The 23,836-nt window shown below is 41.4% G+C and overlaps 1 protein-coding gene across 3 annotated transcripts in view; it reads right to left on the reverse strand.

The window, feature by feature from the left end:
- SLC23A2 (solute carrier family 23 member 2) overlaps positions 1 to 23,836 on the reverse strand; it is a 139,682-nt gene that overhangs the window by 7,661 nt on the left and 108,185 nt on the right. For all 3 annotated transcript variants that reach the window (XM_043882955.1, XM_043882957.1, XM_043882958.1), the window contains 6 exons: positions 14,188 to 14,308; positions 13,377 to 13,533; positions 9,874 to 10,021; positions 8,654 to 8,759; positions 2,785 to 2,914; positions 1,573 to 1,710 (listed from right to left, as the gene is read on the reverse strand). In XM_043882955.1, the coding sequence (XP_043738890.1) occupies positions 1,573 to 1,710; positions 2,785 to 2,914; positions 8,654 to 8,759; positions 9,874 to 10,021; positions 13,377 to 13,533; positions 14,188 to 14,308 (800 nt within the window). The remainder of the gene's footprint in view (positions 1 to 1,572; positions 1,711 to 2,784; positions 2,915 to 8,653; positions 8,760 to 9,873; positions 10,022 to 13,376; positions 13,534 to 14,187; positions 14,309 to 23,836) is intronic.

Consider the following 23,836-nt stretch of genomic DNA (forward strand, 5'->3'; position numbering starts at 1 on the left):
TCATTCAGGCATGAGATCTAGTGCTATTGACTGTGTTCTCCCAAGAGCAATGGTTCAGGATTTGCTAGGTCCATATTCATGGGGATTTTATAGACCATAACTACCATGAGTGAGAACTGCCTGTACTTGCACATTATTGTCCATGACAGTACTATTTACACCAGTCAAAAATCAGAAACAACCCAAATGTGCATCAGTGGAAAAATGGATAAACAGATTACGGTATACACATATAATGGAATATTATCTAGCCATAAAAAGAAATGAAATACTTATATATGGATAAATCTTGAAAGCATTCTGACAAATGAAAGAAGCCAGACATAAAAGGTCCATAATGTAGGATTCCATTTATGAAACATCCAGAATAGGTAAATTCATAGAAACAGAAAGCAGACTGGTGGTTGCCAGGAGCTGAGAGGAAGGGAAATGATGGGGGTTAGCTATTTAATGGGTATGAAATTTTACTTTGGGCTGATGAGAATGTTTTAGAAACCAGATAGAGGTGGTGATTATACAACATTGTAAATGTACTAAAATACCACTGATCTGTTCACTTTAACATGATTAATTTTATGTTATGTGAATATCAGCTAAAAAAAAAAAAATACACACATACATATATAAAATGATCCCCAATTCTGCATAAAATGTCAGCAACAAAATTTGTTTCTTAAGATATTCTTCCTTTGTTCATTCTTTACAACATTTGGGTATTAACATAAAAAGGAATTGGGGACTTCCCTGGTGGTCCAGTGGTTAAGACTTTGTCCTCCAATGCAGGGGTTGCAGGTTTAAACCCTGGTCAGGGAGCTAAGATCCAACATGCCTTGTGGCCAAAAAGTCAAAACATTAAACAGAAGTAATGTCACCAAGTTCAATAAAGACTTTAAAAACAGTCCACATCACAAAGAACTTTTTAAAAAAGGAATTAAACATACACACACTACTATATATAAAATAGGTAACTAATGAGCACCTATTGCAGAGCACAGAGAATTCTACTCAGTGCTCTGTGGTGACCCAAATGGGAAGGAAATCCACAAAAGAGGGGGCATGTATATTTGTATGATTCACTTTGCTGTACAACAGAAATGTACACAACACTGTAAAGCAACTATATTCCAATAAAATTTTTTTTAAATGGTTGATCTTGAACTCAAAATATTTGTAATCCCAATAGAAAAACATGTATAGCAAAGTGTATGATGAGTTTCAAGAAATTCTAAATTTTAATATAGCCTTAGTCTGAAAAATCAAAAGGTTTTACAGAGGCATTCTGCCAAAGGGTAGGATCCTCATTTGTTTGGCTTTTTTTTTCAAAAAAAGAACATATGGAAGCAGGAAGAAGAAGAAAGAGAAAAGGAAGGAAGGGAGACTGTGCCATGCACATCAGTTATATGCATGCGCCAACTCAAGTGGGGAGTGCAAAGGGATTCAAGTTAAACTTCGGCCAAGTGGGACTGCAATGAAATACACAGGTGAACATTCATTGAAATGACTCCTGAAGTTCCGTGAACTGGTGGCTGTGGTTCCAATTTTGCCACAAGATTCATGGCCTGTTTCTCCTACCTGTGACGAGAGGGTTCTGTCTGAGGTAACTTGGAAGGACGAGCCCAAAGAAGATTGAAAATCCAAGCACAAAGAGGTTCCGGGAAGAATTTAAATCAATGAACTGCAAGTTAGAGAGTCCAACAGCTGTGATCATTCCTAGAGAGAAAACATCACACCACAAGTTCCATTATCTCACCTATGGCATGGATGACAAATACGCTGTCTAGGGCAGACTCCCTACAATGGCCTTTCTCTGTCCCATCAGAAACAAGTTGGGAGACCTGTGTAGTGTCAGGATGGAACCAGAATGTAACCACCTGACTCAGGCACTATCTGGGTTTATTCAGGGGCATAAACATTATACTTTCTTTAGACCAGGCAGAAAACTAAAGACAATGGTTCCCCTTAAAAACTCAATTCAAACATTTCAATTACATTAGAATACGGGCCTGAATATCAGGTCCCTGATTACTACACTGAATGGCACAGAGATCAAATTGACTCCCTTCTATAAAAACCGACAGTTTTAAATGGCCCACAGGGAAAAGATATCTGAGCTTAAATCAATTATAAATGGCAACTAGGGAATTCCTTGGTGGTCCAGTGGTTAAGACTGTGCTTACAGTGCAGGGGGTGTGGGTTCGATTCCTGGTCAGAGAACTGGGAACTAAGGTCCCACATGCTTTTCTATGGCCATACCACCCTGAACATGCCCCATTTCATCTGAGCTCAGTAACTAAGCAGGGTCAGGCCTGGTTAGTACTTGCATGGGAGATCCCACATGCTGTACGGTATGGACAAATGAAAGAGAAAAGAAAAGAAAAGAACATTGCTCCTGAAGGTCTTATCTGCAATTAAATCCGTAATGGAATAATTCAGCTACAAGAAAAGAAACAGCTTCTATACCACATTAAAAAATGTGATATCCAAAGATACCTGCAGAGGATATTCAAGGCAGCATGATTTCAATAAAGCATGATAAGAACCTTAAAAAAATGGCAACTAGAGACTAAAATTTAATCTGATTTTTCCTAGCTCAGTTATTCTACCTTTAATATCAATTCAACTTAGAAAGTGATATGCATTTATATGTTTATAAGGTACATCCTTTTGTATTTTAAAATAAAAATTTATCATTACCTTCAGTCTCACTGAAGGAATTCCTTACCAATGTGAAGAAAGAAAAGGAGCTTGAGGAGAAAGCCAACTATCAAGGAAATGGAATTTTACCAAAGAGAGTACAGAAGAGGGCGCCAAGTACAGGATCTGGAAGGGAGGCGAAGAGGGCGCTGAACTTTCCGATCATGCCCAGCGCCAGCATGAGGGCTGCGCCGTACTGTATCACCCGACGACTGCCGACCTGCAGGGCACACAGAGGGCAGAGACAGGTATTCACCGTGAGGGCCTCCAAGAGCACACACAACTACTCAGGTCCCAGCACGCAAATGTGACCAAAACCCATAGACAAAATCTAGATTACTCTTAAGACTTTTAGTTAAGAGGGTCTAACTTTACAGAATCTTTTTTTTTTTTTTAACTTTACAGAATCTTTAGTCTAACTTTTCAATAAGGATTGATATCAACACATAACTACTAAAAACACATCCAGGGTAAAAAGATTCTCACCACCTTTCCTTGTTTCCATCCCATCTGGTTCCTGCTGGAAGCTGACTCCTCTGCTTCATTTGACTATGGGGACCCCAGGGCTTGACCTATGGTCTCTGAGGCCTGGGCAATGTCACCTCACTCTGCACTCACTCCTGAGCTGTGGTCTTGGGTTTCTTAATGCCTGCAGCCACCAGCCAGGGTGATCTTGTAGTGTCTCAAATCCAAAATGCAAAAAGTACACTTGGCCCCTGCTTTTCTTCTGGGTTCTGGCAGATCAGACAAAACAGTTCTGGAACTTCTCCTCCTGGCATATTATTCATGAGAGGTGGCACAGCCTAGAGACCACCGTGTACAGGCTTCTAGAGCCCAGCTGCCTGACTCCTACCTCTGCTCCATCTCTAACCATATGATGGGCATTAGTCTCTCTGGGTGGCAGGATCCTCATCTCTGTAACAATGAACAGTGTGCTTCTGCTTTGAGGATTAAATAAGCTGCATGTAAAATAGTCTGAACAACACCTGGCAAGCATTAGGTTATTTGATAGCCTCCCATCTGAGCTTGCTTCCTATGGCCTTTCTTCTGCCCACCTGTCCTCTCCACTGTAATGGAGTAACCTCTTTAACATCATGATTTCGGAGGTCAGGTCCCTGACTAAGTCTTCTGGTGCTCATCCCCCTCCTGGCCAGTTCTTAGACACACATCAAAGTACTGATACTACCCTAAAGCTACCTTCTCTGCAAAGCCTTCTTTCATTCCAAGGCTCGACTCTCCCAACATTGGACTTCTGCAGCATCACACACAGCATTTCCGATGTGGTCCCAACTTTATTGGTTAAGTTTGATCTCTGCCTTCTAGAAGCTTCCATCTAGTCCATGGTGAGTCACCCAGGTAGCAAGAGACGGAGCTGGCACTGGGCTCAAGAATCCTGTACTATTGGTCTCTACTCTGTGCTGCCTCTTCCAAGAGAACATCCTGAGGACATAAACTGAATAAAAGAGCTTCCAGAAATGGAACAGTGTCCACAATGGTTTATGTGTGAGTTACAATGAATAGGAAATGGATATTTAAATAACTAAAACGAAATGAAATGTAAAAACGGACTCAGTTGTACTAGCTACATTTCAAGTGTTCAGTAGGAATAAGTGGTTGGGGGCTCCCTCAGGGGATAGTGCAAGTACAGAACATTTCTACTACTGCACCATTCTCCTGGATGATGCTGGGCTAGACCTTCCAAGAGCTTCTCAATGAGCCCAAGGGTCAAGTTCAGAGTAAGAAGCAAATCTTTTACTAAGCTACGCAGCTAGAATCAGTCACAGCTGATGCTGGAGCCTAGCTTCCATTATTCCAATTTACAGCTCATCCTATTATACCACCACTAAGTGCAGGGATGCAGTAAAAAGGGTCATGCAAATAGGAAACGGAGCAAAATGACTTACGTTTGGCTGTATTACATGATAAGGAAGCCTTTCATTTACAAAAAGCAAACATTTTCAAGGACCAGCACTTTGGAGGGGGAGGTGATGGATACAAATGTAAGTAAGTCATAAGCTTATGGTCAAATAATGGTACTGCTGCAATTATTAGGCTGTGCGAGAGTCCAGTGGGAAGAAAAAACTCTGAAAAGTTGGGGAGGATTCCCTAGAGATGGTCTTGAGGCCTGAGTAAGATACAGAGCAACCAGACAGAGGGATCCCTCTCCCGGCAGAGTCACCCCTGTTAGATGTGCAGTGGGGAGGACTGGGCTGGCCCCAAGGATGCCTGAAACAATAAATCTTGTATGAAAACCATGCATGGAGGGCTGATCTCCCTTAGACGCTATCCAAAAAAAGCAGCGAGTTAGTCACTCTTTTGTTCAACAAACATTAACTGAGTGCCTATTATACATTTCTACTCTAAACACCAGAGACACAGCCCTAAAATCCCTGCCCTCCTGGTGCTTATGTGAAGCCTTCACATCTTTCTCACTGCACACTCGCTGGAATCGCTTCCTAGGCTCCCTTCTGATCTCCTTCTTGAACTGCAGCTCTGCCTCCAGGGCCACTGAAAAACTGACACTGCATTTCTGACTTTCCAAAAGTGTTCAATAGGATGGTATGCTGCAGAGGAGAAATGATCTCCTTCTGGATACCATCAAAAAAGATAGTGTGGCCGAGAAGATGGTGTTTACTCTTCCCAGAAATAAACTTAGGTCTACATACTGTATAACAATATCTCTAGTTTGCTTATCTAACCATGTGCTAAATGTTTTACATGAAGTAATTTCAAAATTTTGCAAGCTATTGTTATTAGACAAGGGCACAGAAATTCAGAGAGGTGATGTAACTTGCCTGTGGTCATGTTAGGAGAATATGATGGAGCCAGGGCTGAATCCAAAGCAACCACCTCCCTACTGTGTCATGCTGCCCTCTTCTGTGGGACAGACATTGGAACACTCTGAACGTAGCAGTACTGCACATGGAATCCGACCCATCCAACCCGCAGAACTTCAGAACACAGCAAGGTAGGCAGCCTCACCTCTAATCAAGTAGTCAGAATGTCCATGTCTGTACATGGAATGCCGTAACTGGATAAAGGATAGCAAATAGGAGAGTTGCCAGGAAATGGCAACAGATCCTCAGAAAGAGCTACAGATCACCCTCTTTCTATATGTTCTGGAAGACTGATACAATGGTCCAGACTAATGCTATCTGAAGGAATTTCACACGATGATGGAAATGTTCTGTATCTGTGCTTTCCTTTGGCATCCACCAGCCACATGTGGCTATTGAATACCATACTGGACAACACAGATCTAGATCTAGAACTGCTAGATTTCACATATGAGTTCTTATCAGAAAAGCAACTGTTCCAAGCCCTTCAGCTGGATAAAAGACAGGAGACAGCCTTGAATCTTCTGCTTCCTTCTTCCTGGGCAGGGATCTTCCATTAGCCACATGGTTTAGGCCACAGAGAAGCTTCTGGTGCTAGTTCTACTTCCCCACCCTAAGGTATCTGTGTAGATGGCTCAATTATAGCCCCTTGTGAGTCAGGGTAATGGAGCCCACTCCAGGGTTGATATTGCCCCTCAAACCGATAAGGCTAGGCAAAGTGGCTCCAAAGGAACTCAGAAGGAAGATCAATTGGCTCAATTAAAAAATGCCGGCAGGGTGCCTTTTCAGAATAAGCCAGCACCATCTAAATTATAATAAAGGTAATTATTCCTCAAACCATCTCAGTCATGTTTTAGAAGGAACCCTGATGACAGCACTACTTACTTCCTACAGTGACTCTAGTTAAATTATCTGTGATGTATTTTAAAGAGGTGCAGAAAGAGAGCTGGCTTGTTAAACTGTTTCCCCAAGAGTCCCTCCATCTATAGTAATTTTACCAGTATGTTATTTTGGATTAGTTATAGGTCTACAGGCTCATGGCAGCAAACTGGCTGGCGTTAATGGCTTACACCTCATCCGGTGCCCATCTGACCCTTCCCTTAGCTATGCGTGCCCAGTATCTGCAGCAGCAGGACCCAGGCATCCTGGAAGGAAATGCCCGTCAGGCAGCCCCCACATGTCACGTGCAAGGAGAGACAGGCAGCAGGTGTGGCCACTGGGACACCTAAGGTTGAGCTCTGGGATGGCCTGGCCAACTTACAGAAAAACCAACCAGCAAGTCAGGCTTGTACAATGTGTGCTCTACTCCCTCTCACCTGGATTTGCAGTTAAAATTAACCAAACTAAGTATCTGGTTTCTTTTTCCTGGTTATAGAATTGTGCAAAAAGCTAGAGGAAGATTTCTGATTTTGAAGAGGTCAAATGATTCTAGAACGCTCCAACTCACCCCCAAGTTCTCAAGATACAAGGTTGAGGAGAGGAAGACCTCCAACTCGTGCAGTCCACCCTGGATGATGGTGAACCAGTTCTAACCGTGTCTAGCTGCGCAGCATACAATGGCCAGAGCTGAGTTGCATTCCTCAACACCCTGGGCAAACTGCAAGCATTGGCCTAAAGCAACTGGGATATAAAATTTATTTCCTAGTAAATCTGAAAGGCCGAGAAGCAGCCTCCTTGTTCCTGAAGCTAGACAATGGTATGTATGCTTGGAGTGGGGTTGTGGGGAGAGACAAGTGGGGAGGATTTCAGATCAGGTACTGCTTCAACCTGAGTGACTTGCTATGGCTTGTTTTGTTCACTAACTCCACAACAGATTTCATCTGAAAGAGAAGAATGATGCTGCTACAGTTTCAAACTGCATTAATTCTTTACTGTAAGATTGATTTATTTGTATGAGTAATGTAATTTCTGGGGCTTCCCTGGTAGCTCAGCTGGTAAAGAATCTGCCTGCAATGCAGAAGACCCTGGTTCGATTCCTGGGTCAGGAAGTTCCCCTGGAGAAGGGATAGGCTACCCACTCCAGTATTCTTGGGCTTCCCTGGTGGCTCAGACAGTAAAGAATCTGCCTGCAATCTGCCTGGGTTGGATCCCTAGGTTTGGAATATCCCCTGGAGGAGGGCATGGTAACCTACTCCAGTCTTTTTGCCTGGAGTATTCCCATGGACAGAGGAGACTGGTGGGCTGCGGTCTATGTGGTCACAAAGAGTCAGACATGACTGAGCAACTAAGCACACAGACAGAGTGCCATCTCTAATCTAGAATTAATGCCATCTCCTAACTGGTCTCCTGTTTCCACCCTCTTCCCAGACCCCAGTTGTCTACTTTCATCATAGCAGTCATAATAATTCTTAAAAAAAAAAACCAAAAAAACCAGATGGACTCACACCCTGCAGGACCCTTCCCCTGACCACTTCCACTTAGCCTCTGGCAGCCTTTAAGGCCTGCATGACGTGGTCCTCTGTTACCTCAAGAACCTCATCTGCTCTTACCCAACCACCCCCACTCCCATCTCTGCTCCTGTCCCACTGGCCTCCTTGCTGATCTGCAGCATGCCAGGGTGGTTCTGTGATAGGGCTCTGCACTGGCAGTGCCCCCTGCCTGAATGCCCCTTCCCTAGGTACCTGCATGGTTCCCTCCCTCAGCTCTGTCAGGTCTTTGCTCAAAGTCACCTTCTCAATGAGGCTTAGACTGACCACCCCAACTTACCCTCCTGATCCCCCCATTTTGCCCCATATTTCTGTCATACTTATTATGCTTACTATTTATTGCTTGTCTTCCTCTGATAGAATGTAAACTCCATAAACGATGGAAATATTTTTCTTTTTCATTCACTGATATATCCCAAGTGCCTAGAACAGTGGCCTGGCAAAGGGTCAGTGCTTAATAAAAATTTGTAGAATGCATGAAGGAATAGCACTTGAATGCCTGCCTACCCAGGCCCGTCAAGGGGAAAGAGACCTCTATAGGCATTCCAAAAACCCATCAATGAATCAAAAAGAGATGGGGAAGAAGACAATCTCAGAATTGGAGGCCATCCTTTCGGAACTCACAGTGGCCAGACCAATCAACAAAATGGATCAACATTTAGAGGCCGAATCGTTTAATTATAAAAATATCTGTACCTTAGTAATTCCCAAAACTCCAATGTTGGGACTGGATGAAGTAGAGCCATTCCCAGTACCAAAAATGCCATCGAGAACACAGGAGAGACCCTCCACGAAAATCCCCCTAAAATGTAAAGGAATAGAGTAAAGAAAAACATTAATTCAATGGGAGAAATACTCTGAAACAGTCTAAACGGTTGTGACCCAAAGGCAGGGTCCACACCTGCAGCCTCTACTCTCCCCAGGAGGGGTTAGCAATGCAGAATCTCAGGCCACACCCCAGATCTGAAGACGTGCATTTTAACAGGGTTCTCCATGCTCATTTAACCTTCAGAAGCACATCTCTGAATCATGCATTAGACACACATGTTTAAAAATTATTCCAAATTAAAATATTTTTGCCAGAAAATAATCATTTATGGTAATCTAAGACAACAAAGGTCATCCATAGATTTGATTCCTTTCCTATTAATACAGTTTTATCAGAAAGAAAATGCTTTATAATTTTATAAATGTTGGAACTGTCAAAAGAACCAATATATAAATAATTTACTCATATGCAGTAGCTTCATTAGAGAAAAATGGAAAAACTAGGGCTCTAAGCGCCAACAGAAGCAATGCAAAAGATGCAGAGATATCAGCCCTTTCGTCCTCATCACACACAATTCCTTCTGGAAGGGTGGCAGCTGGCTGGGAAAGGTGGGATGATCTGGGCTACTTTATTTTCCTTACAGCTTCTATAGGGCCCTATTTAACTCCAGCATCAAGAAACTGAAGACTATATCTACTGAGAATATAAACTTCACAGCTCATAAACCTCTAGATTTTACAGACTTCATTTATTCCTGCTCTTCTCTCTCTATATATGAATCGTAACTGTGAAATGAACAGTAGGGAAAACAAGAAATCAAAGGGGACAATACATCCATGACCCCAAACCATGCAAAGAATAATGGCAGTGTCTGGCACTTGTTTTGGTAAGTTTAAGGTCTGGAGAGATCTCACAGAGAATGTCTTATATGATTGTCACCATGAGAAAGAAGGGTAGGAATTCTGCTCTATATTATTTGGATGTGGAAAATGAGAGCAAAACAGGGGCAGTTACTTATTTGAAACAAACAGCCAATAAAGAGCCCTGATGCTTGGCTACTTCATGTTGAAACTCTTGACTGTCCAAACCAAAGAGCAAAGTATGAGGCACTGGGCCCAGTGAAGAGTTCATTTTCTCAGGAACCCACCTGTTTATTGCATGGATGGGAGGTGATGGGGCACAGGACAACCTCGCACAGGCATAGTAGTCCCCGATAGACTCGATAATACTGGCAACGACCGCACTGAGCATTCCGATGACACCAGCTGCAGAGACGGTGGGCAGTCCCCACTGAACTAAGGAAGAAAACAAGCATGAAAGCCTCATAAACTTTCTTAGAGGGGAAGCCAAAAGTTATCAGGATATTGAGTCATTCAGTAAGTCAGAGAACTCTACAAGAACCACTCAGATTTTTAAAGCTCATGGTAACTATTTTTACACATAAGTCATCAGTGCAAGATGCCTGGGAATAGTTCCTGAGTTGAATGAAAACAGTCATAATCAGGATTGGTCTGCTTTATTTAAAAGAAGAAATTGTTTGACTGGAAGAGGTGGTGCTCCTCTTTCTTGCTTCAAAGCCACACTCATTGTCTGCTAAATTAGAATTTAACACAGCCTTCTATATTGGGATGGGTATTTGTATGCAGAGAATGTTTAGCCCTGCTGTGCAAAGCATGGTACAAAGCAGTGCTCCTGTCCAGAGGGAGGCATCAAATGAAAAAGCAGTGAAAAGTCAGCACATAAATTTAAATTCCAACAGTAGAGCATGGCACAAAGTGTAGACAACCCTTTTCTAGTATAATACCAGCACTTTTTTTTTCCAAGTACACCATGTAACAAAAAATTAAAGAGTTTCCTTTAAGAAAGCAAAGCAAAGACCCCAGGTAGATTGATTTTGAGTATCCGGATTTAAAAGTATATCTATTTGGACATTGAAAACCACTGATCTCATTTAATAAAAACAGCATGAGGAACCTTCACTGTTAAAATGAATAGACTTCTTTGTAAAGTACCTAGACTTTCTTTCCCTGAACCATTAGTTATTACAGAGCTACTAAGTAGAAAGTACATGAAGAGAAATGTATAAAATGTCTTGGGCAGGGGCCAACAATATACTGAAGGATCAGGACACTAAAAGATTTTGAACAGTGCAATGGATGTCAAATGAAGGTGATTCAAACCAGATGGCAATCAGTACCAGTTAGGAAGTCAGGAAGTGCCACAGTCCCTGTTCAAGAAGAGTCTGGAAAGCAGGAAACAGAGTGGAGAAGGCGTTCTGGATGGGCAATCAGTGGATGGACAGAGCTGGGAAGAAATAGGCTACTGCTCACCAGAGGAGGCCTGGGGCAGGTAGGTTTGGAAGGCCTTGACCAACCCCCTGGAGGGGCTTGGCCTCTGTCTCCTGGGTCATGGGAGCAACCCCAAGTTTGGGAGGAGAAAGATAACACATAAAGTAAGATGTACAGAATATCCCTTGGGTGTGTGTATGGACAGAACTTTTCCTTACCGGAGCTCACTTTACCCCATGGGAGCTGGCCAGGGGATGTTGAGGCAGTCTGTATTCAGGGGTTCAAGGTGCAGACCCACCAGCAACTGGCTTGGTCAACATCTCGTCCCTGGATTGGTTTGGAATGGACTCTTCTCATGCAGATGATTTCTTTATCAAGCAACATTTTGTGTTTTCTAAATAACCTTTGATACAGTTATCTTCATTAAGGCAGTGATACGGTTTCATTTATTTATCTAGATTTTGGGGTGGGAGTCTTATTTTGCCATTTATTATTTTTCAGTCTTTTTTACTTTTTACTTTCAGTCTTTTTTTTTTTTCTTTTCTCAGTCTTTTTCTCAGTCTTTTTACTTTAACTGCTTTCTTATCCCCCACACTTTGCCTGAAATCCTCAGCAAGATTTTTAAAATCTTTATCCCATTTATTTCAACATTTAAAATTTATAATCTTAATTTTTGACCCCTTTTTCCTTCAGATTATTTATTTAAAATTTAAACCTGTTGGCTTCCAGCCTTCTATTTAAGCCTGTTATTTCATCTTTCTTTTTATCTAGAACTTTTAGTTTGTTGCTTGATAGCAGGGTTTCTCAGCCTGGCGCTTTTGACATTTTGGACACGAAATGCTAGTCCAAGTAATTCGTAGCATACTAAAGACTAAAAACCACTGGTCTAGATATATAAAAGCTTGTCTCTGGATTAAGATACATGAAAACTTATCTCTGGATTAGAAAGTACGTAAGACTATGCCCTTCTGGCTCAGGGAGCAGCTCTTTATCTAGGGACGCTCTGGCCATACAGGAGCTGGCGGCACTCAAGGGCTGCTGTGAACAGAAACCAGACAGCACCCTCTGCAATCATGATGTTAAGGACCTGTCCACTCGGTGATGCCTCCCTGTGCACAGGCCCCATGGTCCCTGAGCGAAGTCTCTCATCTCTCAACACACGCACCGCTGCTTCTCCGGGACAGCCCGCTCTGTGTTTCTATCAGTATTTGTGCTCATCTTGGGAGCCACATGTATAGGTACAGAGGACCACCCATATGTGCTGTGGGGGCTTTCTCCTACCTGCTCTCCCATGCCTTCTCCTGACTCCCTCATCAACTGACTTTTAATCTCATTTTATCTGAGATTACATGTATGTTTATGAACCTTGTATGGAGGGGGCAGGTATACATAAATACATACTTATACCATATAATCTGATGAGATTCAGAATGCTTTAGAAAGACTAAACTTTTTACAGTGTTTGTAAATGTGTTAAGACCAGGAGGAAGAACTGCCAGAATCACTATCATTTAACATGCTTAGAACATTTATCTTTGACCCAATCTTTATATTTTTGGCTTTTCCTCACTGTCAGAAAATATGAAAATGTGACTACTGGACAGGGGTGTAAACTGGCACAATCTGACTAAGTTCAGGCTTTACTCTAATAAAAACCTTAAATGCTGGGAACAGAGTCTTCACATTATAACAAGCATGTAATAATCACTGGGTTCACACAAAACACTTCTGGGGCTGGGGTCCAGAAAATGCTACACATGAATCAAAGTGATACCTCACAGCTAGGGATCATACACCCCTGCCACCTGGCCAAGAGTTACCCAACAATGAAATTATAACTTAAGATCCATTATCTGTTTGTGAATATTAGTTTACCTGACAAGTGTGACCAAATTAAAAAAAAAAATTATAGCTACCTACTGAAAGATTATACAAATTCCACCAGGTTTGAGCAGTCTCCTAATCTTCAGCCCCCTCCTACTCAAGTCTGTTCATTTCGGTGGTTTGGTTACTGTGCAGCTCTATCCTTGCCTTTCTAAGCAGCTGATGTCAAATCCTGGCCATTAGAGCTCGAATCTGGCAAGAGGCTCCTTGAGCCGGGGATTTTGTTCTAATGGAACCAAAAGAATCAACTGGTACAACTGAGAAGAGAGCTGGTTAGTCTCTACAGTCCTCTGGAGACAGAGACTCCTGCCTCCCTTCTCTGCTATCTACTTCTCTGAAGGCCAGAATGGTATGACTTTCAGGGCATGCTCTGCAACAAAGAAGGCCTTTGGTGTTGCAGGGCTTCCTGCCAATTCCCAACTCCTCTAGGTTGGACCCTTGTGGGCTCCTGACCACTCTTGGCCACCAGAATACTTACATGGGTATGGGACCTTAAACCACGGGGCTACTAGAAGCACACCCTGCCTGGCATCAGTTCGAGCATAGAAGCCATACTTCGTGCTGTCAGGAGGGAAGACATCTGTCACTGTGAAGATGAAGCAGAGTAGCCAGGACACAAGGATGGCCAGGATGATCTGAAGTGGTCAAAGGAAAAAGCTCTGTCAGGCCAACAGAAGTGGTGGTTGCTAGCAAAACATGCCTTCCTGCAGTGGGATTATTATATCTCAGAGCCCATCAGTACTTTGCAGAAAAAAACACATAAAGGATCTGCATAAAACCTATTCCTTGAATGGAATCACATTTAGAGAGAGTAGTTTCATACAGTAAAGTTATTTAGTTTGAAACTGGCTAGTAAAATAAGAATAATGGACGATGGGCCTGAAAAGGCCGTGGAGTCCGATCTCCCTCAGTTCCAAGGAGAATCAATGTCCTCTTACATACTGTTAAAAAGATGGATTTTTGGATGCCATCACTGACTTGATGGACATGAGTTTGAGCAAGCTCTGGAAGTTGGTGATGGACAGGGAAGTCTGGTGTGCTGCAGTCCATGGGGTTGCAAATGGTCAGACACAACTGAGTGACTGAATTGAAAAGGACTCCAGGACTGGAAACTTCAACCACTTCTAAAACTTAGGTCCAGGATGATTTGGGTGGTCATTAGTACTCTGATATCATCACACAGACATGGTCCCTCAGGACAATCTGCTTAAACCCCTCTTCTCATTATAAACATTTTACATATGAACCAAATGCAAGACTGTCTTAAAAAAACAAAGGTAATTACTCACAGGGAACATTTTGAAAAGCTGTAACTTATATGCAGTCCATCCTTTCTTGGATTTGTAAATTGGGAGAGGAAATTTAACATTTCTGGCATATTGAGAAAACAGTAATACTAGGAAAATAGTCCTGAGGAGAGAAAGAAAATGAACTAGGTTAAAGGCTATTACATCTATGTTAAAAATAATACTCAAAGTTTCAATGACAAAATTGACCATGTGTTCAATTCATTTCTCTAGAAAGTTGCTATTCCTCTAGTATTTGGGAAATGTCTTTTGGAAATGCCATTTTTAGATCTTAACATTTCCAGATATGGAAATGAGATTGTCATGTAAATGCTTCAGCTAAATATTCCTTAATAGGTGAAGAAAAACCAAAGAATGTATATACTTATAGGAAAAGTTCACGCTATGTGAGGAAAAGGACAAGATGCCAGATACAACATCCTGCATAGTAAAATTACAACCACGAATTAACTAAAAAACAAGCAATTACCACACAAGAGTGCATGTGTACACATATGCATGAATGCAAACAGGTAAGAAGGACAGGATCCAAATGCTCACAAGGATTGGCTTATTCCCCATTTTTCTGTATGTTCTGATTTACTTGGAAGGAACATAAATTACTTTAAAAAGCAAAAACTAAACTTAAATAATTTAAAAAGCTATATACAATAGCATTCAATATTAATAATAATATTCCTGGGCTTCCCTAGTGTGGCTCAGTGGTAAAGACTCTGCCTGCCAATGAAGGAGATATGGGTTCGATCCCCGATCCAGGAAGATCCCACATGCAGCAAAGCAACTAAACCCGTGTGCCTAGAGCCCAGGAGCTCAACTACTGAAGCCTGTGCTCTGCGACAAGAGAAACCACCTCAATAAGAAGCCTGTTTCATCCATCTCATTAGCACTGATTCAAATTAATTCTTTTTAATGGCTGAATTCATGTCAAAGTATGGCAAAAACCACTACAATATTGTAAAGTAATTAGCCTCTGACTAATAAAAATAAATGAAAAAAAGAAAAAAAACCAAAAACGAGTACTACGTTTCTATTAAAAAAAAAAAAGCCTGTGCATTGCAACTAGAGTGGCCCCTGCTCGCAACAACTAGAGAAAAGCCCAAGCAGCAACAAAGACCCACCACAGCCAAAAATACATTTAAAAAAATTATATACATACACATATATATGTGCATGTGTGCTTAGTTGCTCAGTTGTGTCTGACTCTTTGCGACTCCATGGACTGTAGCCTGCCATGTTCCTGTTCCTCCCTCCACAAGGATTCTCCAGGCACAAATACTGGAGTGGGTTGCCATGCCCTCCTCCAGGGGATCTTCCCAATCCAGGGATCAAACCCAGGTCTCCTGCAATGCAGGCGGATTCTTTACCATCTGAGCCACCAGGGAAGCCCAAGAATACTGGAGTGGGTAGCTAGCTATCCCTTCTCCAGGGGAATTTCCCAACCCACAAATTGAACTGGGCTCTCCTGCATTGCAGGTGGATTCTTTACCAGCTGAGTTACCCGGGAAGCCCCATACAATATATTCATATATAAATAATATTCCTGAGAGATTTCTGTCTCAAGACATTATGCATTCCCAACCATTAGCTACCCTTCCACAGTAGCTTCTATAATCATTCACTTTACAAAAAAGAGACAAAGCCAGCAGTCCAAGATCATGTCTAGCTCTACAGCCTGGGCTCTGAACTATGCTGCTACATTGTGAGGGCAGGGATGTCTGGGCTGACTCAGAAGTTTCTCTATAATAAGTCCTGCACTCTTGATCCAGCTATGATGACTGCTACAGGAAGCAGGTGGTTCCTGGAGCAGAACCCAATACATCCTCATGTGTCTGGTGCCCCATGTGTGGCAGGTGTGGGATAGCTTCCCATATTGAAACAATGAAGGTATACCATAATATGTCTCATCACCTGTAGGGACTCATTCTTTCTCTTATAACCTAAGGTAGAGTTGACAGGAAGAGAGGATTCTCAAAGTTAAGCTTAGTTGTTCCTGGGAACAGTTCTAATTGCTGCAATGGAATTATCAGTTCCATTGACAGCCAGTCAAGTGCTGCTTCACAGTCACACTCCAAATGAGGTGTGGATTGCAACTGGCTGCCACTCTACCATTTCCTCACCTATGCAGGCACTTCACTGACCTGGTGCCCCCACAAAGTCATCAGATCAGTACCAGTTCAAGGATGAAAACATACATGGTGCCCAAGTTATTCCAACTCCCCCAAGAATGGTGATGTTTAGCAAAAACCAGTATGACAATGAAGGATACTAAAAGAGATGTATTTTAAACTTAGATCAACATAAATTTTTCACGTCTTAAAAAATGTTACTGATTTACTCCCAATTATATACTAGGTATCTGTTTTCACTGTTATCATCAGTGCAGGTGACATCTCACCTGACAGTTACAGCCGACAGTTATGGTGTTCACTTTTCAAAGCACGTTTAAAAAGGGGAAGGGGACACTTAACAGAGTCCAAGGAAGGACACCCAGATTTCAGGTTCAAATCTGGCAACTGAAATTGATTAAGTGAACTGGGCAGATGAACACTATTCTTCTCTTTTAATTTTAACCCTCAAACACACCTGTGGGACAGTTAGGGAGGCCAGCCCCATTGCAGAGAGGCAAGAGCAAAGGCTCAGCACTAGATGCTGTGTCAGAGTTCACAAGACTTGGCCCAGCATAGAAGAGGCAGGATCTGAGCCTTGATGCTCAGGCCACAGTTCTGTCCACCATACCAGGATTTCCATCTCATGTGACATTTTGCTTATTTGTCTACCTTTGTTTTAACTTTACCTATATTATGCAAGCAATACATACTAAAATGTAGAAAAACTATAAACGGCAGATAAGCAAAAAGAAAGACACAAAATCTTGAAGACTGCTCATCATCTCTCATTGGATGACAAGCATGCAGCACTCTGGTCTGCTGAATCCCAGGGCTTTTAGAGCATGTTATTGGGTCCCAGGCACTGGGATTAGAAAGGGAAACAGGACTATCTGATGTCATCCTTGCTCTTGGAGCACAAACAGGTCATCAACTGGCCCAAAAAGGAATCAATCCTATTTTACATGCTGCTTCCCAACTAGCCTGCAGCCCCAGTTAACAGCCTGACCTCAAGAGATGGCAACCCCCATCAGCACCTTAGAGGCTGCTTATTAGCATTCCATCTAGTGGCTGTACCATACCACATCTTATTTAAACACGTCCCCTAAAGTATGACATTGGGAGCAACATAAACAACTGCAATGGATCATCTTTCCCTGGCACCAGTGTGAATATCTGCTTATGACAAGTTCCCAGGACTAGAACAGATCTGTCAAACAGTGAATACCTTACTGAAAAGTGTTTTGATACAAACTGCTAAATATTAAATACATACAGAAAGTTTGGGTGAATTTACAATCACATCCAGAGACCAAGAATGTCCATTTGCTAATGTGACCAACAAAGGTTTAATTTCCAAAACATACAAACAGCTCATGTATCTCAACAACGAAAAAACAACCCAACTGGAAAATGGGCAAAAGGCCTAAACCGACATTTCTCCAAAGAACATGTACAGATGACCAACAGGTGCATGAAAAGATACTCAACATCACTAGTTATTAGAGGAATGCAAATCAAAACTACAATGAGGTATTACCTCACACTGGTCAGAATGGCCATCATTAAGAAGTCCACAAATAATATATCTGAAGATCAGACCAAAAAAGGTCTACAAATGCTGGAGAGAGTGTGGAGAGTCCTCTACACTATTGGTGAGAATGTAAATTGGCACAGTCACTATGGAAAACAGTATAGAGGTTCCCCAAGAAACTAAAAATAGAGTTGCTATATGATTCTGCAATCCCACTCATGAGTATATATCTGGAGAAATTTAAAAAGATACATGCACCGCAATGTTCACTGCAGCACTATTTACGATAGTCAAGAAATGGAGAAAATTTAAATGTTCATTAACAGGTGAATGGACAAAGAAGATGTGGTACAGAAACTAATCAAGTAGACTTCAATTAAAATTAAAATGGAGTGAAAGTCACTCAGTCGTGTCCGACTCTTTGCGACCCCATGGACTGTAGCCTGTCAGGCTCCTCTGTCAATGGGATTCTCCAGCCAATAATACTGGAGTGGTTTGCCATTTCCTTCTCCAGGTGACATTCCTGACCCAGGGATCAAACCCAAGTCTCTTGTGTTTCAGGCAGACTCTTTACCGAGTAAGCTACAAGGGAAGCCCCAAATTAAAATAACCTATACTAAAAAAAAAAATGATGTGATACACACACACACACACACACACACACACACACACACACACACACACACAATGGAATACTACTCAGCCATAAAAAAGAATGAAATGATGCCATTTACAGCAACATGGATGGATCCAGAGATTATCATACTAAGTAAAATAAGTCAGGAGAAAGACAAATACCATTATCACTTACATCTGGAATCTAAAATATGACAGAAATGAACTTATAGCTTCACAGACATAGAGAATAGATTTGTAGTTGTCAAGTTGATGTAAGGGAGGGATGGATTGGGGTTTGGGGATTAGCAGATGCAAAATATTATATATAGAATGGATAAACAACAAAGTCCTGGGACTTCCTTAGCAGTCTAATGGTTAAGATTCCATGCTTCTACTGCAGGGGACATGTGTTCAATCCCTGGCTGGGGAACTAAGATCCCATATGCTGAGTGGTCTGGCCAGAAAAAACCAAAACCAAACGACAAAACAAGGTCCTACTGTATAGCACAGGAAACTATATTCAATATCCTGTGATAAACCATAATGAAAAAGAATGTGTGTGTGTGTGTGTATATATATATATACACACATATATAACTGAATCACTGCTATACATTAGAAATTAACACAAAACTGTAAATAAACTACACTTCTGTGAAATAAATTTTTTAAAATGTCCATTTGCTACTCACTGTAGCAGGGGGTTTTATACTTTTAAGTGAAAGTGAAAACTGCTCAGTCATGTCCGACTCTTTGCAATCTCATGGATTATATAGTCCATGGAATTTTCCAGGCCAGAACACTGGAGTGGGTAGCCATTCCCTTCTCCAGGGGGTCTTCCCAACCCAGGGATCAAACCCAGGTCTTCTGCATTGTAGGCAGATTCTTTACCACCTGAGCCACAGGGGAAGCCCAAGAATACTGGAGTGGGTAGCCTATCCATTCTCCAGGAGATCTTCCCAACCCAGGAATTCAACTGGCGTCTCCTGCATTGCAGGTGGATTCTTTACCAACTGAGCTATCAGGGAAGCCCTTTATACTTTTAAATCCCTACCAATTTCATCAATTTAAAAACACTATCATCATTTATTTTAATATTCATTATTTAACATGAAAATAGGTATTTCAGCATTGTTTGCAACAAAAAATATTTTAAATAACATGCTTGTGTATCAACTGGGAAATGGTTTGTCTGCGTGTGTGCATGTGTGAGCTCAGTTGTGTCTGACTCTTTGTGACCCCATGGACTATAGCCCGTCAGGTTCCTCTGTCCATGGGATTTCCCAGGCAGGAATACTGGAGCGGGTTGCCATCTCTTCCTCCAGGGGATCTTCCTGACCCAGGGATCAAACCTGCATCTCCTACATTGGCAGGTGGATTCTTTACTATTGCATCACCTGGGAGTAGTTTAATATAGACTATTTCATTCTACTTACCATTGTACAGTTGTACAAAGAATGAAATAGATCTAAACAGATTGTCTTGGGAAGGTGACCCCAACAAATTATTGAGGTGAAAAATTATAAAATAATGATAAAGTTGTATATGTGCATGCTTGTATTTCTGCAACAATAATGCAAAATATGGAAGGATAAACACTACATTATTGTTAGTTATTCAAGAGAATATTTTTCTGAGGGATGGAGTGTGTGGGAGGGACTATTATTTTACTTTAGATTTCTCTGTTTAATTATTATTAAACTTCAAATGCCAAGAATCTCAATGAACTTGGGGATATAGGCAAAATGAGACTTTTCTGGAATGTCTGGTGATGGTACATGGCAATTTATTAAACTATTCTACTTTTGAATAGGTTTTAAGTTATCCATAAGAAAAGTAAACGGAAAAATATTTTCAGGAAACACACAGTTCCCACTCAGAATTTATGTACAGTGTTAGAAATGGCAGGTACTGGTTCACCACACTGACTCTTCCTTTAGAGACAGTTTGTCTCTAAAGGCCACATCTATTGGTTGACTTAGGAGACCACAATGACCCACCACCAATACTCCTACTGCTAAAGGGTCCCCTTCCATGTGAATATGCATAATGATAACAAGTGAAGGTAGCCCTTTTTAAACACTAATTGGTTATCTGTATCACTATTTTTTGTTAAGTGGTTCTTCATTCATTACTCTACCAGGACTCTCTCTCCTTTGAATTAACTGGTGAAATTCTATGAATTGGAAACATTAGCCTTTCTTATGGAGTTTGCTGTATTTTCTCAGGTACACTTAAAATTTAGTTTCAATGGTTTTTGATATGAGCTTTAAATTAATCAGTGGTAAAATCAATCTTTCTCTTTTCCTATCTGCCTTGTCTAGTCTATTTAATATAAGTTTCCTTACGGCCCTTTCATGGTTTTATTTTCTACATTTGAGTCTTTAACTCAACTGAAATGTAATTTGATATAAATCAGAAATCTAACTTTTTTCCAAATAATTATTTTCTACACAGTTCATTTTCTGCTGATTTCAAACATCATATACTAAGCATTAATTTTTTTTATTGGTTATGTTTCTATTCTTTCTGTTCTACTCTATCAATGTCTACCCTGTCCCACATCACTAAGTCCTAGAATGTGTTTTAATTATTGCTAAGGGCAAGTCATCAAGCCCTTCTCCCTATTCCTGCATTGATCCATATTATTTTATTTTGTCTTATTTATTGGTTAGCACATTCAGAACTTTAAATGATTCTGATAATAAACATTCTTATCTCAGTTTCTGATTTCAACAGCCAGTCTAATTTAAGTCTTTCACCATTAATGTATGTTGTCGTTCAGTCACTAAGTCGTGTCCAACCCTCCGCAAACCCATGGACTGCAGCACGCAAGGTTTCCCTGTCCTTCAGTATTCTGCCAGTTTGCTCAAACTCATGTCCATTTGAGTTGATGATGCCATCAAACCATCTCATCCTCTGTCACCCCCTTCTTCTCCTGCCCTCCATCTTTCCCAGCATGAGTCTTTTCCAATGAGTCACTTCTTCGCATCAGGTGACCAAAGTATTGGAGCTTCAGCTTCAGCCCTTCCAATGAATATTCAGGGTTGATTTCCTTTAGGATTGACTGGTTTGATCTCCTCACTGTTCAAGAGGCTCTCAAAAGTCTTCTCCAGCACCACAGTTCAAAAGCATCAATTCTTCAGCACTCAGCCTTCTTTATGGTCCACCTCTCACAGCAGTACATGACCAGTGGAAAAACCATAGATTTGCCTATACAGACATCTATCAGCAAAGTGATGTCTCTGCTTTTTAATCTGCCATCTAAGTTTGTTATAACTTTTCTTCCACAGAGCAAGTGTCTTTTAATTTCATGGCTGCAGTCATCATCCACAGTGATACTGGAGCCCAAGAAAATAAAATCTGTCACTGCTTCCACTTTTCCCCCCATCTATTTGCCATGAAATGATGGCATCAGATGCCATGATCTTAATTTTTTGAATGTTGAGTTTTAAGTCTGCCTTTTCACTCTCTTTCACTCTCATCAAGAGGCTCTTTAGTTTCTCTTCACTTTCTGCCAGTAGAGTGATATCATCTGCATATCTGAGGTTGCTGATATTTCTCCGGCAACCTTGATTACAGCTTGTGAGTCATCCAGCCCAGCATTTTGAATGATGTACTCTGCATATAAGTTAAGTAAGCAAAGTGACAATTTACAGCCTTGATGTATTTCTTTCCCAATTTTGAACCAATCCATTGTTCCATATCTGGTTTTAAATGTTGCTTCTTGACCTGCATACAGGTTTCTCAGGAGGCAAGTAACGTATATGGGGCATTTAAAAATCATATTTATCACTGCTAATAGTCTGCAGTTGGAACATAGATTGATCAATTTTAAAAAATCATCACCATAATTTTTAAATAAAAAACCATAGTGGATTTTAATAAAATACAATTTCTAATATTTAATCATCCTTGAGTTCCTGAAATGATAAATACATTGCCCTTTTACTGTATTATCTGCAGCAGCATTTTCCCAAACCATGTCCCAAGGAACATTCTTTTCAGATATGTTTATAGACGCAGCACTTAAAAAATTAAGTATGTGCAGAGCTGTACAGTAAGGCCCTTTTCTGAAAGTTTTCTACACACTTCCATCTTAGAGACTGTATTGAGCCTTTTAAGACACTGAGCTTTAGATGCTACTGCTGCTGCTGCTGCTAAGTCGCTTCAGTCGTGTCCGACTCTGTGCGACCCCATAGATGGCAGCCTACCAGGCTCCTTCGTCCCTGGGATTCTCCAGGCAAGAACACTGGAGTGGGTTGCCATTTCCTTCTCCAATGCACGGAAGTGAAAAGTGGAAGTGAAGTCACTCAATCTTGTCTGACTCTTCGTGACCCCATGGACTGCAGCCTACCAGGCTCCTCCATCCATGGGAGTTTCCATGCAAGAGTACTGGAGTGGGTTGCTACCTGAACGTATTTCCTTAGGGTTTTATACAACCCTAGGAAGGAAAAAGTTGGTCCAGGATCTCCCTTCTGCATTAGCTCTGTCAGGATTTGCCATTAAGATAAAACTATGAAGTTTCCTTTCTTTTTCAAAGCTCCAGTACAGTTTAAACAGTACAGGAATTTTCTCTTCCTTGGAGATGTAATATACTCAATGCCTAACCAGTAGAGCACATCCTTCAGGAATGAAAGTCTTTCTAAAACATCCTTGACTTTCCTTCCCACGGTCAAGGGTGTGGTCACACCTCCCGCCCCTCCCCTAACTTATTCACAATGCTCTTAGTGAATATGCCTGCTCTGGGACAGACAGTGAGCCAGGTACTGGCGGTGCCAGGGTGATTATTATAGAGCTGAGGTCCTGCCTTCACAGAGCTGAGATCCAACTACAAAAGAAGAGCTCTGGAAAATAAAAAACAGGACAGCAGAAATAAAAAAAACTCAAGAGAAGTCACAGATAAAGCTGAGGAAAATTCCTAGGAACAGAGGGAAAAAATAAAGAGATGAAAGACAGAAGAGGAAAGTAAGAGGACAACTTTGGGAGGGCTAACATCCTAGAAGATCCAGAAAGAGAGAGACAAGCGGTGGGGGTGGGGGGGGGGGGAGAGAAGGCATCTGTGAAATAATTCAAGATCATTTCCCATGAACACCCAAGATTACAAAGTAAAACAGCCCAGAGTGCCAAGCCTGAGATGTAAACAGACCACCAAAGAGCAGCAGGCAAGGTTTCAGACATCGTGATGACAAGAAGACCTAAAAGATTCTAGAATCCAGCAAGAATTGGGGACAGAAGAGAAAGTCTTGAAGAGAAAATGACCAAGCATTTTATAGGACTGACAATGCACAGGAAGGGAGAAAAAAATAAACCAGAGACCAGTTTGGAAGTGATGGCTGAGTGTTGTAGCAATGATGACCAAGGATAGAATTGG

Source organism: Cervus elaphus, chromosome 23 (genome assembly GCF_910594005.1).
Source record: "Cervus elaphus chromosome 23, mCerEla1.1, whole genome shotgun sequence".
Lineage (NCBI taxonomy): Eukaryota > Metazoa > Chordata > Mammalia > Artiodactyla > Cervidae > Cervus > Cervus elaphus.